The 23,120-nt window shown below is 45.7% G+C and overlaps 1 protein-coding gene across 2 annotated transcripts in view; it reads right to left on the bottom strand.

Moving 5' to 3' along the window:
• MYRIP (myosin VIIA and Rab interacting protein) overlaps nt 1–23,120 on the bottom strand; it is a 196,616-nt gene that overhangs the window by 107,508 nt on the left and 65,988 nt on the right. For both annotated transcript variants that reach the window (XM_037148349.2, XM_037148348.2), the window contains exon 3: nt 12,131–12,352. In XM_037148349.2, the coding sequence (XP_037004244.2) occupies nt 12,131–12,352 (222 nt within the window). The remainder of the gene's footprint in view (nt 1–12,130; nt 12,353–23,120) is intronic.

Genomic DNA, 23,120 nt, shown 5'->3' with positions numbered 1-23,120 from the left:
TACTGGTGGGGTTTGGGACCCCCCCCCCCCCCCGGCATGGTTCACAGCGTGACTGGCAGGACAGGGGAAGCTGAATAAGGTGACACACGGCAGCCATGATGCAAAGAAGCAAGCCATCACTTTGGCAGGATAAGGAGAAAGTGGAGGTGGCAGGCTTCCCCAGAGACTGCTCTCGGACAGCTAGAAAAGTACATGTTGACAACTCATGTACACACACACGGATGCACACGCACGTGATGTGGACACAGAGCTCACTGGGAGTGCAGGTGAGCTCTTATGGGCCCTTGAGAAAGTGGCGGCAGAACTAAATTTCGGGTTAACTGCTACTCTATTTAGACCGGTTTTTCAGGCTCCTTTGCCACATGAATAAACCACCAAAGGCAGACCCAGAAAGAATGCTCTCCAGGCAAAAAAAGCAAAATTCTTCAAAGAAACCATCACATACTTTTTGTAAAGACACTTCAGGACAAAAAGAAGAAACAAGAACATTATAAACAGTAGCCAGACAAAAAAAAAATCAGACCAGAAGAAAAAAGTTCCAAAGAAGAAGAGAGGATGAAACAATAAAAATAGGTAAAGAGGGAAATGGCAGAATTCAGGAAAGAAATGAAACAAAAAGAAAAATTACAGAAATTCATGACATGAGTGGCGGCAAAAAGGAAAAGTGACATTGCTGAAATCCCAGGCAAGGACACAGAGGACAGGCTGGAGAAGACACAGTGAAGGGAAGGGGAGATAGAGAGGGCTAGAGATAACGTGATGGAGACAGAAGACAGGTGAAGGAGGTCACCTGTTCGCATCCTGGGTGTCCCCGGAGAAGAGAGACATGAAAGCAATAGCAAATCAGTAGGTCACAGTATTCTAGAACAGTGTGTCTCAAAGTCGGATCCTCGGCCCAACACCATCACCTGGGAATTCATCAGAAAGACAAATTTTAGAGCCCTTCCAAGACCTATTAAAGTCAGAAACTCTGGGTTAAGGCCAGCAAATTTGTTCTAACAAGCTCTCTAGGTGATTTTGATGCACACTCCAGTTGGAAATTCACTATAAGAGGAAAAGGTTTTCTCCAAATAAAAGATCTGAATTATAGATTAAAGGGCACACTAAGCTTAAGAAAATCAAGTGCTGAATAGTCAACATCAGACAGACTTACAGGCATTCAGGCTTAGAACAAAGCAAGACAAAACTAAAAATGCACTCTGACACTGGGGGAACAGGAAAAATATGAGCTGTGTAATGTGATAGAGCACGAATATTTTTACCTGATGTTTCTACTTGAAGCCACAGTCTGCTGTGCACAGTTTTCCAGCGCCTATGGGCACTGAAATTCAAACTAATACACACTCAAGGTTATTCAGTGATGGTTTGCATCTTACCATCTTCACACACTCCCTGGGTGATCCTAGGAAACCTTTCAGAAGATGTACAAGTCTCCTCGTTTGTTGATTGCCAAGTGGAGACATCTTTAACTGCCTCGGGTCAATGCTGAGAGAGAAACTATGGAATTAATTATCAAAATTAAATGATTTTTGCTGTGCTGAGAAATAAGTATTGCAAATTGAGAAAAAGCCTTTATGCTCGCAGGCAATAATACTGTGCTGAATATTTTATAAAGGAAAGGAAATAGCTATTTAACCACCTCACAATAAAAACAACATAATAATAGCTACCAGTTATGGTGGCTAGGCATCGCTAAGTGATCTACATATCTTCTCTCTCTCCCTCGCTCTTTCTTTACAATAAACCTTTTGGAGAATCATCTTTTTTCTCCCAAATTTCAGAAGCTTAAATAATTTTCCCAGGATCACTCAGTAATTCAGTGGCTGATCAAGGATTCAAATTCAGGTCTGATGCAGACACATGGATGGAATGGAATGGAATGGAATGGAATGGAATGGAAGGAAGGAAGGAAGGAAGGAAGGAAGGAAGGAAGGAAGGAAGGAAGGAAGGAAGGAAGGAAGGAAGGAAGGAAGGAAAAATGGAAAAGGACCTTGGGAGGTAACCAAACCTAATCCCTTCCTCTGGGAGGTGATGCCAACAGAGAAAATTTAGGCTTCCCATGAACACAAGGCTCCAGTGTATGGAATAATCTCCTTTTTGATAATATGTGTTAGGCACCATCATTCCATGTGTGCACTGCCATGCTAGGGAAGGTGTGGATGGGATGGAGATGGCTGAGAGGAGCCCTTGTGGTCCCTGAGGAGGACTTGCTGGGAGTCCCAAAGGCACCTGGTACCTTTGGTCATTGGTCAGCATCTTTCTCCTTGGTAATGAGCAATGACATGTGGAATCTGTGTCAAAGGCTCCGCCACGTTATTCTTTTCAATGATCCTTCTGTAAGCTTCAGCTCCTTTGATCAATCAGTTGCCCTCACCCCTAAATGCAATCCCAGTAACAAAACTGTTTGGATGAGTCGAGCTAAAGAAAAACTTGGAGATGATTGGCTCGAGGCAGCCTGAGCTACAAGACTTTGATTAGGATTCTTTGAAATCTGAACTAAGGCTCTTTCTGTGCAAGCAGAGCTTGCCAGAATCCAGTAGATAAGGAGGCAAGCATGGGGATGGGGTGGGGGGAGAAGAGGAGACGGGGGGAGGGGGTCTGGAAAGGTCAACACCAGTGCACTCCACAAACTCAGGGCACTGCTACTAGAGGCCCTAGAGAACCAGCAGTGCTGTGATCGTCCATCAAGCAGGGCAGTAATGACAGTCACGGACGTGCACTAGTGTCAGGCGTTGAACTGGTTCCCTCCATTCAGTTCTTGCAACAACTCCAAGGGGTGGGTACTACTATCCTTTTGCTCAGTGACTGGTGGATTTGAACTCTGTCAGTTATGTAATTCCAGAATCTGTGCTATTTCCAACATACCTCATAGACTGACTGACTTCAGTAAAAAACTCGACCTGCTTAATACGTGATGCCCTGTTAGTTTTTCAGCCAATGAAATCCCATTGATTGAACCAAAACTATTTAATGAAAACTAACCTATTTAACCTAAGTTATTTAAGTTTTTCATGCTTAAGTTTTCCTGTATGTAAAATGGGGGATCATAGTATTATGAATATTAAAAGGGTTAATATTTATAATACTCCTAGAGCATTGCCTAGCATATAGTGTTATATAAGTGATTGTTATATAAAAGTCTCTCTAAATAAATCTCGCCACTCTGACAGCTGGGACAATGGTCATATTCATCGAGGAAAGAAAAACGTGAGCTCAGAGAATCTGGGGTGGGGAAGACTGGAGGGCAGACAACAAAGAAGGTTCTCGAGGTGCTTCAGGGTGCCAGGGAGGGCGGCGCAGGCCTCCAACCTGAAGCCAAAGGCCTAATGTCAATGGGTACTGAACCGAAAACTTTGTCCCTCTTGTCTATCAGGGGAACTGATGGTGAAATTGGAAAATGTATTATGCACACTGATGAGAGGGAACTGAATCACAAGATTTGTATGGTGGGAGCAGCGGAGACCCCCACTGGCCTCACTGTGTTCACGTTGAGCTACATCCCAGGGAACAGGAAGAAGGCCCAGGCATTCTGGAAGCACTGCGGCCGATCTGCAAAGTGCCACGCCCTGCTCTGGCCTTCTGCTTCCTCCCCGGACATCCTGGTAGCGCCCTGCATCCTAGTTACACTGAACCACCTATGGTTTCCCCAACTACTCAAGAGGTTTCAAGCTCTGGTCCACCTCACAGAGAGCAAACACAGTCTTACTGGCTTCTGGGGAAGGTCCAAGACCTAGTTTAAGACCCAAGAAAACCACACTTACTGCCGATCAGTCAGATCACACTTGGTCACCCAGGCACCCACCCCAAGCAAGCCCTTCCCAGGTAGCCAGTACCTCCCAGCACCAAGGCTGGGCCAGTCCAGCGCTTTCCTGCTCTGCACAGAGACAAGGTGGCTGAGCTAACCACACACAGCCTGGGCAGGGTGTGGAAGACAGAAGGGCTCTGTTGGCCCCCCAACTGCCCCCCATCTGTCTCTGGAGAAGGAGTGCCCAAGAAAATATCCTCATACCTTTGCTCTGGTCAATGGAGCTGCAGATGGAGCAGGGGGCACTTGCTGGGGGAGTATTTAATGTCCCAACCTTGCTACACATCATCCCCCCTACTCCAGGTCCCCAAAGCATTGCCACCTTTTCCACACTCCTTTTAGACACTGAACCTTTAGTTTCGGACACAGTAACAAAAGAATGCTCAATATAGTTAAGATAATGCTTTCATTTACTGAAGATATAATTTGAGAAAAGTGACCTGTAGATATTTTTACTGTTTGTTAATTGCCCTCATGCAGAAAACGTGGGGTCACTCTGGTTGAGAACACCCTCCCCTGAGCCCCGTCCAGACTTTTGGGTGGTCTTCTTATCCACCAAGACCCTTTGAGACAGTTGTTTCTTCTATGTATGAATTCTAGGACTTACATAATTAATCATACTGTAATTATATGCTTTTACATTTTGTTTACCCCACCCTCACCCCAATTCCTCGACTGTGAGTTCTTTGAGGTCAAACACTATGTATTATTTATTATTATATCCTGGACCAGCATAAAAAATGGTTGGCAAAAATAAAGAACATTAAGCATATTTGGAATGAATGTTTTTGGACGGAAACTCCCAAATGCTAACTCTCCTGCTTTTCCTTCCCTATCTGATTCCCAGCTATTGTTCAAAGCTATTGACCCCTTCTCCAAAACTAGGGTCAATCCTTCGTTGTCTCATCTCTATGGATTTGGCCATTTCTCATTGCACAGCCTGACAGAGCGCTGGGTGAGGGGTTCCAGGATTCGGGTGCGGATCTTTCATGATTTCAACCATGGATAACTGGCAGCCTGTTATGAGCCAGAAGCTGGTCCTCATGCTGGGTCCTGGCTTTCAGGAACTCATTAAGGGCTGCTGAGGCTTCATCTACAATCCAGCAAATGTGTGAACTTGGGTGAGTCTCTCAAGCCTCTTGGCTTGAATCTCCACATTTATGGGATGGGCAATAAGACTGCCCCGTCTCTATGCTGGCCAGGACCAACGGAGATAAGATAATGCATTTTTAGCTTCACGGGCCTTAGAAACTTTTCAATTCCCTAAGTGAAAGCCCCAGCTAAAAATTCTGGTGCTACTGAAAAGCAAAAATCCCAAGGCATTCACGGACAGCACTCTGAACATAGGAAAGCGTTTTCGGGACCTGCACAAGCTTAAGAGGCAGGGAATGCCAGGCGAGCTCAGGGATGCATGGGTGGGAGCGGGTGACCGTGAGGAGCGGAGGGGCCTGGACCTTTAGAATCACCCCTGCCAAAGACTTCTCTCTAATCTACAAAATCTGAGTGGAAGGACTGCATCTTCATAGTTGTTACAAAACCCCCAGATTAATGAACCATTCTTGTGTAGCCTGGGAAGGCTCAAAGAGAAAGTGTGGTCGGACTAAGAAGTGGGAAGATGAATGTGGATGGAGATGGGAACTGGGACAGGGACACCCTTCCCAACTGCTAGCTAAGCTCTCACCACTCCCAAGGTGGGGAGGGAACAGACCTTAGCATTAGAACCCAAATGCACAGTGTTCTGTATTTGCTCAGTGATGTTGATGCAAATGTCAGTGATCATATGTGGTTTAAGGCCAGGGCATGGCTCCAGTCATTCTGAATTAATTCTCTTGTTTCTGTATTATCCAGCCAAAGAGAACCTCCAGTGGATGTCAAAAGTGAAAGCTATTCTAGGGCTTCCAGCTGCTTCTCGCTGCCTAGATACCAGGCCAAGGCTGGCCTGACCAGAGGAGCTGTGTCTCTTAGGAAAAGGCATTTTTACAGGGTCTTTTTGCTCTGGATGTGTGTCCTCAACAGAGGCAGCTGAAAACAGAGAAGTGCTATGGGGAGGAGAAGCATTATTCTCGTGGGGATTGTCTTTTGGAAGGCTTCTTCCCGCCCTTGGGGTAGCATGGCTGACGCTGGGAGGCACACCAGAGAGGAGGGCACGTTCTACCTCCAGAAAGTCACCGACAACCTGAAGTCCAGGTACTTTTTATATTTTTGGCTCTTTTTTCCTCCTCACTCAAATGATGACAAGCTGTTTGACTGCTGCTCCATTTTAAAGAACATTTTCCATTGATTTTCTCTCTGGATGTGAACGCAGCATCAATTAGGGGCTAAATGAGGACCATTCTCTGTGACAGCAGGTCATTTTCGATTTAATAGCCTCCTTTATTTCAGTGTTTTCCCAGAAGATAAAACTCCCCTCTTTAGTTTTTTCCCTAAAGCCTTCAGGGCTCTTTCATGGCATATCTGGTCCAGAAGCTTCTTATATTTTCAGGAGTTATTTTCATCTTCCTGCCACTTGGACACATCAAGAACTGATGGAGTTGATGGGTAAGTACCAGGTTAATCACATGCTACAAAGGTGAGGCCGAGAAATACCTAGTGGCCTTAAGATCAAATACAAAAAGTTAAACACCAGTCCACCCTGGCTGGTTTGGCTCAGTTGGTTGGGCATCGTCCTGCAAAGCAAAAGGTCACTGGTTTGATTCCCCGTCAGGGCACATGCCTGGGTTATGGGTTTGGTCCCTGGTTGGGCGTGTAAAAGAGACAACCAATGGATGTTTCTCTTACGTTGATGTTTCTCTCCTCTTTTTTCCTCCCTCCCCCCTCTCTAAAAATAAACAAACAAAAATCTTTAAAAGAACAAACATTTAAATACCAGTCGAGAATAACAAAAATTGGGGTTTTCTTCCTACCATGTCAACATGCAAAGTTGATAGATACGATGACGTCTGCCAGACAGATCACAGTCAGAAGGGTGAAGATGCTAAAGACTCCATTACTTTTTTAAGCGCACTTGTTATTTCAAGGCCTGAAAGCGTGGCCCCCTCGGTGGGGTTCCTTGCTCCACAGGCCTGCAGTCAATTAACAGGACAGATGCTACCAGCCTGCATGATGTCTTGCCAGCCTTTAAAATCCCCAGACGTGTCCTGCTGTGTATCATGGTCGACGTTCACAGTTGCCGCCGTATCCTCGTTGACATTCCAGGTGAGCTGTCCTGATGCACTCAGGATGGAAATGTGCCTAAATCTCGGCAATGGGCCCTGACTGGTGTAAGCTGGGGGTCGGCAACCCTTTGGGGAAATGGCCAGATAGTAAACATCGTCGAGGCTGCGGGCTGTGCCGTCTCGGGGGTAACTATTCAGATCTGTTGCTGTGGTTGCCTGCAGCCAGACAATAGTAAACGCTGTTCCAACAAAACATTTTTATAAAACAGGGCACAGGCCAGATTTGGGCTGTGGGCCTTGGTCTGCTGACTCCTTTAACACAAATGAACATTTTTCAGTTTTCTCCTTGAACAGATATTTCTTTCCCATCCTGCTTCCTTCATAGAATTTTACTTTAATGTCATATATTTTTATGTTTAGTTTTTTTTAATTTATCACCATGTTGTCATTCTTTGGCCTAGCAATATGTGTAATGCCTTAAATTTAATAATTTTTTTCAGCCACAAAGTTCAAAGTTTCAAAATATCTTGGCTTGAGTTACCAATTTTGACTAAGACACAACTGATCAAAAAACAAATATATTAAAATTCTGATAAGCACAAAACATGCACATTTATTGGAAATGCATCTTATCATGAGCTGGCTTTTCCACTGGTTTCTTTTCTGCATAGAGAAATATTATTTATTACTTTGATGAGATAGTGTTCAGCACTAGTTTTATGCCTTTTTTTAATTGTAGGCCATGACAAAATTTGTCCCTATAGGTGAGAATAGAAGAAGTTTTAATAATAATATCCTTCCACCCTGAACTCCCTTTGAGTCATGTCAAAAATCAAATAGTAACCTAAGACCCCACATAATGTGTAGTGGGCATTTAGGTCCTTCTTAACTTGGCTGAAAGTAAATAAAAAGAAATCACCTGAGCTACAAAAAGAGTCACCCCTTTCATTTCTAAGGCCACCCTCAGCTTTACTAGCGCACATTTAATTAATGCCATAGCTGAAGCCCTTCCCGTCTGCCATGCACCAGGGATTGCAGAAAATTGGAAACTCATGCACTCTTTTTCTTGCAGGGCACACTTAATTATCGGGTAGGCCTGCCAATATCAAGACCGCATTTAAGTGTGGAAGACTAGAAACGTGTAAGAAATCACAAGGGCCCTTCCTTAGTCCCACAGCAGGACGGTCACCTGCCTCTCCGCCATTTTGACCTAAAGGTTCCATCTTCCAGCTCTGATCGCATGGCGTCCCCTGCAATCCACAGCGATGGCTCTTTAGGTTCTGTTTTTAGTTATAGAAATGACCTCTGGATGACTTCTGTGAAAAGGAAATTTAATGGAGCGATCTGGTGGCTTAAAGAATTGAGTGAAGATTTGAGCATCGGAGACTGGGGTGACAGGACTGGTGATCTTGCTAACCAGGACGCTATCCATGGTCAACATTTGTCACCTGTCTCAGGGTGACTCAGCTCTAACTGTCCTCTGCTGATATGTCACTCCACCCAAGATTCAAATTCCTGAGAGGATCGGCATGGTTTGGGTCATGGACCCACTTACTGCCTGAGGTGGTCTAGCCTCCGATTTGTAAAAAATTATTCTTTATTTATTTTTAGAAAGAGGATGGGAGGGAGAAAGAGAGAGAGAGAGAGAGAAACATCAATATGCAGTCGCCTCTCACACCCCCCCCACTGGGGACCTGGCCTGCAACCCAGGCACGTGCCCTGACTGAGAATCAAACTAGCAACCTTTTGGTTTGCAGGCTGGTGCTCAGTCCACTGAGCCACGTCAGCCAGGGCCCAAGTCCTAGATTTCTTAATTTTTGTGTTACTTATACCTGCTTATAAAATCACCCAGGCAAAATGTGAAAAACTTGAAAACATGATGGAAAATAGGTAAAAAAAATTATCCATAAGCCTTCCTTCCAAAGAACAATTATTCATAAATAGCATGGATCATTCATTTCTTTTCCATCTTTTTTCTATATTGTCCTCATTACATAGTGATTATAGTACATGCGCAATTTGCATTGCAGCTTTAAATCTAACATTTTAACATAAGAACTCACCTGTGTTAACCCAATACACACATTCTCTGAAAGGTCTCGTCATATTCTGTCAGGTTAAATGTATACTACTGCTGTATTGCTGGGCACTTAGATTACTTCTGGGTTTTATATTACAAACAATTCAGAACACATCATTTTTTTGTACAGCATTTAAAAATATAGTCTGTTTCCTCTTTATAGGTTTTCAAAAATGAAATTACGGAGCCAGAGGTTTTGGACATGCTACAGCCTCTTGGTACACACTGGTAGAAGGTTATGCTTATTTCAACTTCCCCAGCAATGAATGAGAAGGCCTTTTTCAAACTACCCTTGTCAACAGAGGAGAATGATGAAAAAAATCACTAATAAGGAAAAAATAGCACTTGAAGCATAAACTCTATTCCCTTGCTTTCTAGTGAGATTCATTATTTCCCTATGTATTTGTTAACCTGGAAATGCCGTTATCCCATAGCGATAATTCTTAGGGCTATTGCACCCCCGCTGGGCATCTCTAAAACATACTGTGGAGTTTATGCCAAAAGGGCAGTGTGCTAATTTGCGAATCCTGTGGGCTGTGGAATACCAAGAGATGAATGATCAGACTAGCCAAGATTTCAACTCCAAGTGGAAAGACACGAAGCCTACGTTTGTCTCAGAAAATCCAAAGCAAATGCCACAGGCATAATGAGATGTGTTTTGATTTCAGTTCCAACCATAATCTTTTTCTCGCATTCCCTGAAAACAATTTCTCAAATCGGTCTGTTAAAGGTAACAGCTCGAAATGACAAAAAATCAGAGAGAACCGTTTTGATAATAAAGCAAAGAACTAGGAAGCCAATTCCTTCCCAAGAAACGTAGAAACATCATCCTTGAATCAATTCAAGCCCAAATGAGAAAGGGTGATGTGCATGCACTGTGCTCACTGTGAAAGTTCTGTCTCCTGCAGAAGACCTCACAATGCAACTACTAGACGTCCTGCTCTGTAATGTTTGAATGAATATGCATCGCGAGCTGTTGAGAACACAAATGTATGTATAATAAAAAACGGCAAAGGGAATGATTCAGTAGCATCCCACTGGCTATATAACTTCCCAACTAAAAAATCCATCATTCATTCCATAATAAATTCATCAAATAATAATAAATTCAATAAACATGCCATACATGCTTCACATGATGAATTTTGCTGCATCCCTGTGACTACGTACATGAAATAGGCTCCCCTGAGCCATCCTGCAGAGTGTAAAAGACCGTCATGCCCCAGTCCATACACCTGGGGTACTCTGACCCGGACACGCTTCTCTATCAAGTGCAAGGCAAATTTCAAGAGGCAAAATCCTGCCGTATCTACCACGAATTTCTTTCCTGTACAGGTTCCTTTGGTGAACCGGAACAATATGGAAAAACCAGAAATGAGCTTGACTTTCCCATCCATTCTGATTTCAGACAGTAATAATCACGAGACTCCTGAGATGGCCCCACCAGACATCACTCAAGATGAAAACGGCAAAGATTCCCAACCTTCTCCTCTGCAACCTGTTCCTGCCCGTTCCGATTTAAACAATTTGGGGTGTGTTGTATCTGTGCTAGACACATCGAATGTGGAAGACCCCTCAATAATCTTCCCTTTTCTTACAAACACTGGAACGAATGTACACTCAGTTTTGGGATGTCTTCCCAGGCACGCTCCTACGAGTGGTCCATCGCTTCCCGATGTCCTGCCGCTGAGACTCGGGGCAGTGTCGTGGAACGCTCACACGGACACCGTGCAGGAGTGAGTTACGTGGCGTGCCCTAGGCCTCCCGCCTCCCGATTAAGAGCCTAGAAATGGGAAATGCACATTTCAAATGGAGCCTTAAGGAGCCTGTTGTTGCTGCCCTTTCTACCACTTATTTTTCAATGTCTGGCTACCCCCTGAGACAGTCTAGGGTAAATAAAATAGCCCAGGACAGGAGTCGGAAGACTGGTTTTGGAGGCAACATTCCTCTATCCACGGGTGATGTGACCCCAAGGCAGCACGCTCGTCACTTACCATCACTGCCGGGTGATGGCAGCAACACGTCCTTCAGTTGTAACCGATACCAAACACACACCACACAAACTCAGGTGGATGAGGGGTCAAGAGGCTGGGACGGTATGCTTCCCTACGATTAATGGTTCAGTAAGTTTGGAGATTTATCTGACCCATGGAGAAGAGAAACAGAAAAACTGAAGGAAAAAAAAGATTGTATAGATGCTATTTCTTCTTTCTGTGTGTGGGTGAATATATCAAAAGACAGTAAAGGATAACATATTTTCATAACTGCTACTTCAATGATTTTCAGCTGCTGTTTTCTGTGATTTCACAGCCCCTTGAGGATCAAACCCCGATTCTTATATAAACCGACCACTGAAAGAATCGTCTGTTCCAGACTTCCCACACACCCTGGGAACCCGTCTCTTTAACACAGGCCACACCTTGCCCAAGAATGCTCTGTGATTCCTCCTGAGTTCCACCTGGGGGCCCCTCTTATAAAACCTCTTTAGGACACCCCAACACTCTCTGGATCCTTTTCTCCTTAAAGTTCCTGCAACCCCGTTTGAACCATGCATTTTTCTGCTGTCGAACACTGTCCTGGTCTATTGCTCAGCCCACAGAGTGTGCCTCTTACACGTCAAGCTACGTACATGCTACAAAAGGAACTGAATAAGACGGGGACAGTCCTTTGTCCCTGAAGCATCCACCACGGGGTGGGCAGCCCAGTGGAGCCGCGACAGGTGTGTGAGCCCACTGCTGTGTACGACTCGCCCGACCAGCTGGGCACAGCAGCACGACTTTCATGTGTCCAGTCACCCCCCAAAGCAACCTGCCTCACTCAGCACCACGGTTCTGGCCTCCAGCACAATTCCTAAGATGCCCACACACACTTGTGGAGTAAAGGAATGAACAGATGAGGCCAGAGGAGAAATATGACCCCTTCTCGTCCTCTCTGTGATGCTCACACAGTATCCTTGACAGCACCTCCCCTGGGCCATCTCTCTACCGCACTCAGCACTGCAGGCTGATCAATCGTGGCTGGCTGTACCTGGCTGAAGGAAGATGGGGGGTGGCCCCAGCGGAGACCCCAGGGGCGCACTCGGCCACTCACCTGGCTTGCTGGCAGACGCAGCAGATCCACGCCTTCTCGTGCTTCTGGTAGGAGCAGCAGCTCTTGCAGACGTTGAACGCACAGTCCCCGCAGCGGCGCTTGGTGTTGACGAGGAAGGCGAAGGGTGAGCAGCAGCGCATGCAGCAGTGGTCCACGAACTTCGGGTGCTTCGAGAGGATGCTGCACTTGCTGCCCTCCTCGTCCAGCTTCTGCTTCATCTCGCTGGCACAGGGAAGGAGAAGGAAAGAGCAGGCCAGGTCAGGGGGCTCTCTCCCCAGAGCGGTCCCACCCCAGCACTCCCCCAGGCCGAGCCACACAGGGCATCTTCCTGTGCAACAATAAAACTCACCGAGATCAACCTCCTGACACCGTCCCCAAATGGGAACCCCAGTGGTGGACTAATTTTGTGTGCTTCCATATGTCCCATTTTCTAAGAGGGAGCATGAGAACCTTACTACTTCTACTTCAGACACTAGACCGGGGTACATTTCATTATTATAAAACTAAGCACATCCTCGAAAAACAAAACCTTTAACTTAATTAACTAACACCCTTTCGAAGGAGCAGGAGATTGCATTATTGTGTCATCGTGCTAAAACATGAATCCTCACAACAGCCCTGCTGGGAATAGGATCGATGCGGCGCTGGCCCCATTTCACGGCCCTGGAAATGGAAGCGCCCAGGGGTTTTAAAAGCTTTCAAATCAATGAGAGTCAATAAAGAGTCGCTGGGTGATGGGCGCATCCTAAGCAGGGGTGATTCAGAGTTGGATAAAAGACAGCTCCCTTTTTCTGGTCCACCGACCAGAGGAAAACTCTCAAAATCCAACCTAAATGGTAAACAATGGCTGCGTAGAGAGGAGACACCTTTGCCTGACACGTGTAGCGATTAGTCAGACAGGGTTAAGCGGAAGGGGGAATGTGAGAATTACCTGTATTCTACTCTGAGCTATTTAGGCGTCCATCCTCTCCTGTCCCCCCGCCCCCAGCCTCCCAACTTCCTCCTATTTTAAAGTGGGATGATATTGTAGATACTGTTTCAGTTTTGAAGCCTAGAAAACTGTGTTTTTTGTTTAGATTTTCGGGTGTGTAGGCATCAAGCGGTTCACAGATTTCTCTTATGATTTAAGCCTTCCGTACTATTTGTAATTATGTTCCCCTTTTCTTTCTAAATATTGCTTATTTGGGCCTAGGTGTTTTACCCTGAACTTTACGCAGGAATCTCATTTTCAGCTCCAGGAGGCTCCAGGCTGCATCTCCCGCCCCCCCCAGGCCGAAGGGAACATGCAGCCCCCTGCCGGCAGGGCCCATGGCCCCTGCTTTGCCTGTCGGAGGAGGCTGATCACTCTGGTTTCAGATTCCCTCTTCACTTCTACCTCCTGGAAATTTCCTGGTTCCTACTTCCCCCCCGACTTAAAAAAATTGACATATAATTGACATCCTATACTATTTACTCTTTATATTGTACAATTCAGTAGTTTTTACTATGTTCACCAAGCTCTGTGAAGCGCCGCCACCGTCTGGTCCCAGAACACCAGCCTCCACCCAGAAAGGAAGCCCCCACTTATGCAGTCACTCCCCCACCCTGTCTGCCCCCTCAGTCCTTGACGGCCACCAATCCACCTTCTGGTTCTAGGACTTTGCTTATTCCGGTCACATAATATGAATGGAATTGGACCATATGCGGCCTGCTGTATGTGGCTTCTTTCTTTGCGCGTGTTCAAGGCTCATCCCTGCTCTAGCGTATGTGAGTCCTTTTTGCTGCCAAATAATATTCCACTTATGGACGTGCGTATTTCACCTGTCCATCCTCAACTGAAGGGCACCCAGGCTGCTTCCGCTTTTTGGCTATTATGAACAAGGCTCCGCTGAACATTTATGTGGAAGTGTTCGTGTGGATCTGCCTTTTCAATTCCAGGACGGAAATCACTGGGTCATATGGTAATGCTGTGTTTAATTTTTTTAAGAAATTGCCAGACTGTTTTCCAAATGGCTGTACCATTTGGAATATGAGGGCTCTGATTTCTCCACACCCTCACCAACTCTGTTATAGCCATATCAGGAGGTACGAGGGGATATCTACCATATTTATAGGACTATAAGACCACTAGTCCATAAGATGTACCTAAGTTTTAAAGGAGGAAAATAGGAAAAAAATTTTGGAAGCAAAAAATGTAGTGAAATATTTAATAACCTGTGACCCCACTCCACCACCCCCACCCCCCACAGCCAGCCAGGCAAGCTACATTCAGACTATAAGACACATGCCCTTTTCCTCCCAAATTTGGGGGGAAGTGCATCTTATAGTCCAAAAAATATGGTAATTGTGGTTCTGATGTGCACTTCCCCAATGACGAATAATGCTGAGCATCTGTTCATATACTTACGGACCACTTGCACATCTTCTCTGAAGAAAAATCTATTCAAATCATCTGCCCATTTTAAAGTAGATTGTCTTTTTATTGCTGTGTTGAAAGAGTTCGCATGTATTCAGATACGAGTTCCTTCTCCATTTATGATTTGCAAAGATTTTCTCTTTCTTATATTAAACCTTACATTTCATTAGTATTTTTTACGTATTTTTAGTACAAAGAAGGGTTGCAGTGGCTCATCCCACCCTTCCATCACGGTTGGAAATCTGCATCTGGTTTTAGAACCTCATTTTTCACTTAACAACAACACAGCATAAACACCTTCCCACACCAGTTTGAAGAGTGCATGCAGCTTCAGCTTCCGCGTGCCCTGAGCTGGCTCACGCACCTGCTGCGGCCGCGCAGGGCTCACTCTGCACCGCGGTCTCTGACACTGGTTTGTGGCCAGAGCACTGGGTAATACAGGAAGCCTGAGTCTCGTGTTTAAAGAAGAGGCTACATCAGGCCAGCTCCTGATTCTATGAGGTAAAACACTGCATGTATATGTCCTACTGAACGAAATGTTTACAGGGAGACAGGAGAGGCTTTTTGTCCTGATGCATGAACATGCTGTTTTCCAGGCCTTCGGATGAAGAGCTAAGTCACCCATGGCTCTGAGGCCTGTAAACAATGTAAGAACGGCCTCCACCATCAACCAGCTTCGACTGATATTTCAGAGACACTAAATTAAATGGAAGAAAACATCCAGGAAGGAAAGTCTTTGGGAATCAGAAGAGCTCTGTGAACTCAGTCTACAGAATCACTTGAGCTTTATGAGTTTTGTGTCCTGATTCATGGGACTGCAAACACCAGTTTTGATCAGTTCCTGAAAAACTGCTCCTCCATCCTCCTAACGGCTGAAGCCAGACTTGGGACTTTTTCCTGGTCTTGTCTCTCCTTACATATCATAGTCAATCCAGGTTCGACACATTGTATCTTCTAGATGTAAACTATCTGGCATTCATTAACTTGTCTCCACCTTTGCTTTACCTGCTGCTGCCGAAACCCTCCCACCCCCACACCCAAGTCTGACCTGGTGTAATCTCTCCTGAGACCAGGGCATCAGCCTTTTCTAAACCAAGGAGACTTCTTCCTCTTCCCCAGTCTCTTCTCCAAACCACAGCAAGAAAGACCTTTTGAGGATGAAAATCTGGGTCACCCACCTGCTTCACATGCTTTCACAGGTTCCAGTAGTTTTTCAAGATGTAACAGGAGCACATGTGGCCTGTTTGCCTCTAAACCGACCCCCTCCTCTTAGGAGGCTCTGACCACAAAGCCTGTTCAAGTTCTTGCTGTTCTTTCAAAATCCCTTCTGTGAGGTTGGTCTACACGGTCTCTCTTCTTGAAAGCTCATCCCAGCATAAGCACCCCTGTGTTCACTGCAGCGCTATTTACAATCACTGAGATGTGGAAGCAGCCCAAGTGTCCATGAACAGATGAGTGGATAAAACAACCATGGGACATTGACACAATCGACTCTACTCGGTTGTGAAAAAAAGAAAATTTCACCCTTTGTGAAAGTATGGATGGACCTGGAGAACATTATGCTAAGTGAAATAAGCCAGTCAGAGAAAGACAAATCCCATATGATTTCACTCATATGTGGAATCTAATAAACAGACTGAACTAACAAGCAAAACAGAGGACAGACTCATAGACGGAGAGCAGATGACAGCTAGTTGGGGGAGGACGTTAGCGGGTGGAGGAGTTGAGCAAAAAGGAAACAGGACTCATGGACATGGACAACGGTGTGGTGATTGCTGTGGGGGTATAAGAGGGCTGAATGGTAATGAAAAAATGTAATAAAGATTAAATAAATTAAAAAAAAAAGAAAGCTCATCCTAAGTCCATTCACCCTCTTTCATTTCTCCACAAAAGGCTTTTCCTAACCCTTCAGAGTCAGTTAAGTCCCCCAGTGATTCCCTCTCAAAGCACCTTGGTTTTCTCCTTTATAGACTTTTCACAATTTCTGACGACCTATATGCGTAGATGCATTATATTTTAGCATATTTCATTTATGTCTATTTCACCACCCTAGATTTGGTTCCAAAGGAGAATTGCAAAGTACCGTGTACTATATATTATACTGTGTTGCAAAATACAGACAAGATACTCAAAGGATGCTCAAACACGCATCCAGGGCAACAGGTGTGCTAAAAGGCGGGCCCCTGACCGTGAGGAGCGATGCTGCCGATGTTCCCACGACTCAGCATTTCATCCTGATGTCTGTGAAGTCAAATCACATTGTTTCAAATCACCCACCTCTGAAGTCTATTTTCCTTGTGCTAATACTCGCATCTGTACCATTCTGAAAAAATGATTGTTGTGGCTTATTAATTTTGTGCATCTACTTTTATGCTGGAGCAATTAACAAAGAGAGAGCTTAATGGCCAATAAAGCCAGATAATGAGCTTAATTATAGAAGCCACACCTGATGGTAAAACTAGGCCTGAACGTGGACATGTGTTATTTCATGCATTTAACGAATATTGACGTAGCACTGACTGTCTCGTAGCACCGTGTCAGGCACCGAGGGTCACAGGAGTGGATGAATACGTCGGGAGCCCGAAGGCGGAGGGTCTGATGACCACAGACACACCTCACACGTGGGGATCAGGAAGAAGCAGGATGGGAATGTGCTGGAGTGGGCTCGTCGTGGGGTGGAACGCTGACCCCCAGCACCGTAGTGGAGGGTGGACCCTTCCTGGGGCACCACGGATTCCTCTCAGGCAAAGCTTCTGCATTGGGACTCAGATCTACCAAGTGCACTCTCTCTAATATTTCTCTGGTTCTTTTGGCTCACTCAGGTGAAGGTAAAAAAAATAATAACCCTTTAAACGTTGTTTGGCAGAGAAGACATCACCATGTCTTTTTATAGCAGAAAGTTTTGGAACTCTGAGTCAGACATGTTTACACTGACGTTCACTGCATTTAAACATGTGTATGGACACAGAGGGGTTTCAAGAGCAGGGCTCCAGGAGAGTGATTAAGTCTCTAAGACTGTCGGGACGGTCTTACATAGTAAGGATGGCGGATGGGTGGAGCAGGAAGTTCAGACTTCACAGTCGGACTTGGGCTGAAACAGCCCCGAAGCACTCACCCGGCCCTGAGAAAACTGTTCACATATAAACCTCCCAAAGCTTTAGCTTTGGGGTCAGGAAAGCAGCATGAAGTGTACCGTGCAGCAGGAGGTCAGGATGCAAGCTTTTCAAAGATGGAAGCAGGAATATGATGACCCCGATACTGACTAAATGTGGATCTGACCTGGTTGGGGAGCCTTCTCCCTTCACATCCAGAGTCCCAAAAGGCCTGAGAAGAAAGAGCTATAGGACTCTTTATATGTCCTAGAGCGTGATTTTCAACCCCTTTCATCTCATGGCACACATAATCTAATTGCTAAAATTCTGCAGCACACCAAAGAACATATTTTTTGCCAATCCAACAAAAAAAATAGGTACAATTTTGACTCATTCACACCGGATGGCTATTGTATTGGTTGTTATTATTTATTTGACAATCTAAGGAAAAAGAGGTCAGTGCCCCTGACTAAATAGTGAGGTACTGCATGTTTTAAAATATCTGACGGCACACTGTTGAAAATCACTGTTCTACAGAATATATAGAGCTCGCCACAAAAGTACAGAATCTCCAAAACTTGTCAGAATGGTGAAAGAGTGCATTAAAGAAAACCAGTCCGTTGCCCTCTCTTTACCCCATCTCCCAGAGCTGCCGCGGTCGGCATGCCCTTTCCAGCCTGTTAAATCTCCTGTATGGGACACCGGCCAGTTTCCCATCCCTGGCCTCCAGTGTTCAAGTCGCTCTGAACCAGTGAGATTCTGTGTCAAGAGACTCAACCCACGGACAAGCGGGTCTTCAGTACCCAGTTTCCGGCGATTCACAAAGGAGGTCTCGTTCGCAGATTTGTTCTTTTTCTGGTCCCCTCTCACGTCGACATATCCACTCTGTACATTTCGGGAAGATGCCTCACAGGCTGCTGCTCACAGAGAGACCACCAGTTCCCACACGGAGCCCGCCCAAGGGGCCGCTGTAGGATGTGGGCTTATTTTATATCCTAATAGGTTGTCCTGGGCCATTGACTTCTTCCTTGCTTCTCGCTCACCTTCTCTGCCTTGTTCCTGTTTGTCCTCCTCCCCCCCCCCCGTTCTACACTCCCTGCATATTCCCCATCAGCTCTAACGTGCCACTCACCTTCTAAAGCGGCTATAAATCGCTTAAGAGTCTTGTAAGTAAACCACTTACATTGATTGATGGGAAAATGGAGCCTACATTTTCTCACAGAGTAATTTCTGGAATTTAGCTTCACAGTACCATTAAAATAAATTATCTGTCTATAGATATGGATATAGATATACCTATATAAACACAGATATGTGTATGGATATAAATATTTTTTCTATAGACGGCTATTGATTGGCTTTGATATATGGCTTTGATCGACTTTACTCTCTCTTATCCGGGCACCCCAGCTGCCTCCCTGGTCTCAGCTCTGCTCATCATCATGAAGCACATTCTTGTGGGTCTGAGGCCGAAGGCTGGGGCTTCTGTTGGGTTTATATGCAGGTCTTTACGGTGGTGAGGCAAAACAGGAGCCCAGTTTCAAAATAACTTGTTCAAAATAAAATATAAAATGAGGCCGAGGAGACTGCATCGCACCCTAAGTCGCCCACCCATGAGTTCCTAATCCCCAGGTTCTCAGCTAGTCCTTCAGTCAACGTCGGTCACACGCCTCTTACATGCTCGGCCCCGTGCCCGAAGAAGGCCCCAGCGTAGCCTCGAGTGAGGACTGACCCACAAGCCACAAACTGCAGTCTTCCTAGAGAACGTGACCCTGGGACTCCACACTGTGTCAGGTGAGCCCTGGGCACTGGCACTGCCTTCCATGGGGCCTCCTGAGCCGAAACCCCCGCATCCCCCTGACTCCTCTCTTCCTCTCATGCACAGGGTGCAATCAGTCATGACAGCCAACTGGATCTACCCTGAAATATTTTTTGAATCTGCTCATTTCCATCACCACTGCCACCGTGCTGGTCCAAGCCACCACCATGTCTTATGGCCACCCCCTCTTCTGTGGGCCACCCCATCATTGGGACAGCAGAGTGTTATTTCAGCAGTGCTAACATGATAAGTCACTTGCAGGCTTAAAACCCTGTGATGGCTGGCCCCCTCGCTCCGCCACTCCCAGCATCTGGCCGGGGCCCCGCACAGAGGAGCCCCGAGGTGTCTGTTGAGCATGTGACTGGAGGGCTTGAGCTGCAGTTACGTGGTTGTTCTCTGAAAGTGAAAGGCTGAATCATTGCCACCGCTTCTCCATGAGACAAAGCCCCACTAGAGCAGTAAAATAACCCCCACTCAGCATGGATAGCACCTGCTGGCAGCTGCACTCTCCAGTCGGGGACACCTGAATGCCTGGGACGAAATCTCTCCGTACAGGGTTCTGCCAAGTTGTCGCATGGTATGGACCTGTGTCTAGAACTTTCCACGTCTTCTGCCATTTAAGAAACAGTCTGGTGGCCTCTGCCCATTGAACACATCCCGCTCTCATTGCGCGCCTGTGGGCCATCGCTTTCAAAATGTTTCCAAATGCATAAATCCATTTTGTTACTATTTACTTAATATTTCTCTTTTAAACATCTCACTTAAAAATACTAAATATCATTTTGACTAATGCTAAGCATTTATATCCATGAAATACCAGACTAAATATGTCTGTTAAATTTCTTTCTAATATATATTAAAACAAAAACATAACTGTTAACAAAAAAAGTGTTTAATCCTGCACCACCCACGTCCATCTGGTCCACACGCCACACTTCGGGAGGCACCACTGGAGGAGCTGATGAAAATTGAAACTCAAATGCAGAAGCTTCCAGTGTTTTCCAGATATTGCGATCCAGGGCAGAGAAAGGAGGAGCTCACCAGCCACGTTTCTAATCTAAGAGCGTCGTTAGGAAAAACGAACGCGTGTGTGGGATTTTCACCTGCGAATCCTCACAGGCTTCTAGCCATCACAGAAGTGCACTGCCCAGACCAGCCCCTCCAGGGAAGAGGGAGCTGGGGGCGCGACTTCACGCCCATCTCCTCAGCTTTGTTGGCTTGTAGTCTGGATTTTATCTCCAAAATGAAGGCTCACCAAAAAACTAAGGAAGGAAAAGAAAGAAACATACAGACCATCAAGTTCAAGTCTCTCGGGAGCCTTCTAGGCATCGATGGACAGACACAGTGTGGATCTTCCCACGACATGGCCAAGGACCAGCTCCACGCAGACTGAAGGGCCTTCGGCCGCAGTCTGTGTGGGTGTTTTGCTTGGCGCTGTGGCTTTGGAACTTCAGACACGAGTCAGTCGTGCCGTGGGAAGGAAGGAGGCTCTCCCGGGAGAGCAGATGCCGTTGCAAGCACAGCCTGTCCACTCCTCCTAACTGCAGTGCCGTAAAGGAAGGGCAGTCACTTGGAAACACTCAGAACTGTCTTCATGACTGTCAGAACTGCAGACTGCAGAACAGGCAGCGCTCGTTTCTGTGTAACACTTACAAGTTTACATTCGCAAGTCCTTTTTACATTCCTAAGTCCTATGAGTTTTGGAACGCCCCTATGTTTATAAAGAAATGTTTATACTATAAGTGATTTCAATTTATACCTCAAGTTATAAGCCCTTGAAAAAACTGTTTACACTTTAAGTTATAAAAGAAATGTTTGTACTTTAAGCTCAACTTAGTTATCCTTTAAGTAATTAAGTTATGACCATTTAATGGGAAAATTCAGAGCAGGCAGACATAATCTAAAATAATGTCATTATTAAATTGAAATCATGTTAAAGACGCTAACAGGAAGGTGGATGGTCTTTGAAGGCTAAGGGGCCTGAGCCCAGAGTAAAAACCGTCTTTGGACCCAAAGGACGCAGGCCCGCTGCGCCCGTGACCTCAGGCCCCAGTGCCAGGGTTGCTGCGCCCGTGACCTCAGGCCCCAGTGCCAGGGTTGCTGCGCCCGTGACCTCAGGCCCCAGTGCCAGGGTTGCTGCGCCCGTGACCTCAGGCCCCAGTGCCAGGGTTGCTGCGTCCGCCCACGCTGCTCATTGCGCCCCGTGTGCACCGTCTGGTCACCCGCTCTCTGAGGGGGGACGGGGCGGACCCGTGGCAGAGAGATGAGGTAGTTTGCTTCCTATTGCTTTGCTTTCTCACTGAATTAAGAAAATGTTTAATTAAAAACCCTTGTGTATTATGCTAAGTGAAGTAAGTCAAAGAAAGACAAATACCATATGATTTCACTCAGATGTAGAATCTACAAAATAAACGCAAGAGAGACAGACTCACAGACACAGAGAACAGGCTAAGAGTTGTCTGGCGGGAGGGGTGTTGGGGGCTGGGTGAAGGCAGAGAAGGGGTTAAGAAGTACAAATTGGTAGTCACAAAATAATCACGGGGATGTAAAGTACAGCACAAGGAATGTAGTCAATAATCTTGTAATAACTACCGGTAAGTATGGGGCCTGGTGGGTACTTGAAATACTGAGGGGAACACATAAAATATATGATTGTCTAACCACAATGCTACGTACCTGAAACTAACATAAAGTGAAACCCAATGTCAACTGTAATTAAAAATAAAATTAAAAAATAAAAATTAATGTCAAAACTCTAATAATAACAAACACCAGAATGTTAACAGTGTTTAGCTTTGGACAGAGAGCAGCCCCTACTCTCTTGAAAACAGCAGCAGTTGCTCACCTTCAAAGGGGACAAAGGTTAGATTAACATAACTGAAACCTTAATTTTCCTATAAAAAGCTTAGCAGAAGAGAGAAAAATTGAGTCGTGGATGGCTGACTTTTTCTTACAGGCTGATTTAAACCTATGGGATCGCAGTGACTGGCTCACTGTCATTAACAAGCGCCATGCCTGGGAGAATGAGGCTCCTCTATTAATGCAACATGTGACTTTATTCTGAGTTCAAAATAAGTAAGTAAAATTAATCACACGAAAAGCAAAAGACCCGACTGGCCGGGAGTGAGGAGGTGGCGGGGGAGGAGGCAGTAGCCCTTCTGTGAGATTGCAAACTCATCTTGGAAGGTTAATTGATGCGTACCTAGCAAGTCCCTGTTTTGTACTAGGTACTGACATATGGACTATGTCGGTGAACAAAAGAGATGAAAATCTCTGCTCTCGGGGATTTTTTACATAATTAAAAAATAAGTTATGTGGTCTAATAGGTAATAAGTACTATGAAAAAAAGAAAAAGTACAGCAAGGTAAGGGGAGACCTGGATGCTGGTGGTAGGGGCTTGCAAGGCTAAGTAGGGTAATCAGAGAGAGGAGGTAACATTTGAGTGAAGATTTGGAGGCAGTGCAGGGAAGAGCATGTCAGGCAGAGGGAACAGCCAGTGCAAATGTCCTGGAGTGGGAAGCTCGCCTATTGTGCTGGAGAGGCAGTTAGGGTGGGGGTCCCCAACCACTGGGCCATGGACTGGTAGGGGTCCGTGCCTGTTAGGAACTGGTCTGCACAGCAGGAGGTGAGCTTGAATGTAATGCACTTGAATCACCCGAAACCATCCCTCCCGCCTTGGTCCAT

The sequence above is a fragment of the Artibeus jamaicensis genome, unplaced genomic scaffold (genome assembly GCF_021234435.1).
Source record: "Artibeus jamaicensis isolate MK-2021 breed Jamaican fruit bat unplaced genomic scaffold, CSHL_Jam_final contig_519, whole genome shotgun sequence".
Lineage (NCBI taxonomy): Eukaryota > Metazoa > Chordata > Mammalia > Chiroptera > Phyllostomidae > Artibeus > Artibeus jamaicensis.
This window is presented reverse-complemented; position numbering and strand designations above follow the sequence as displayed.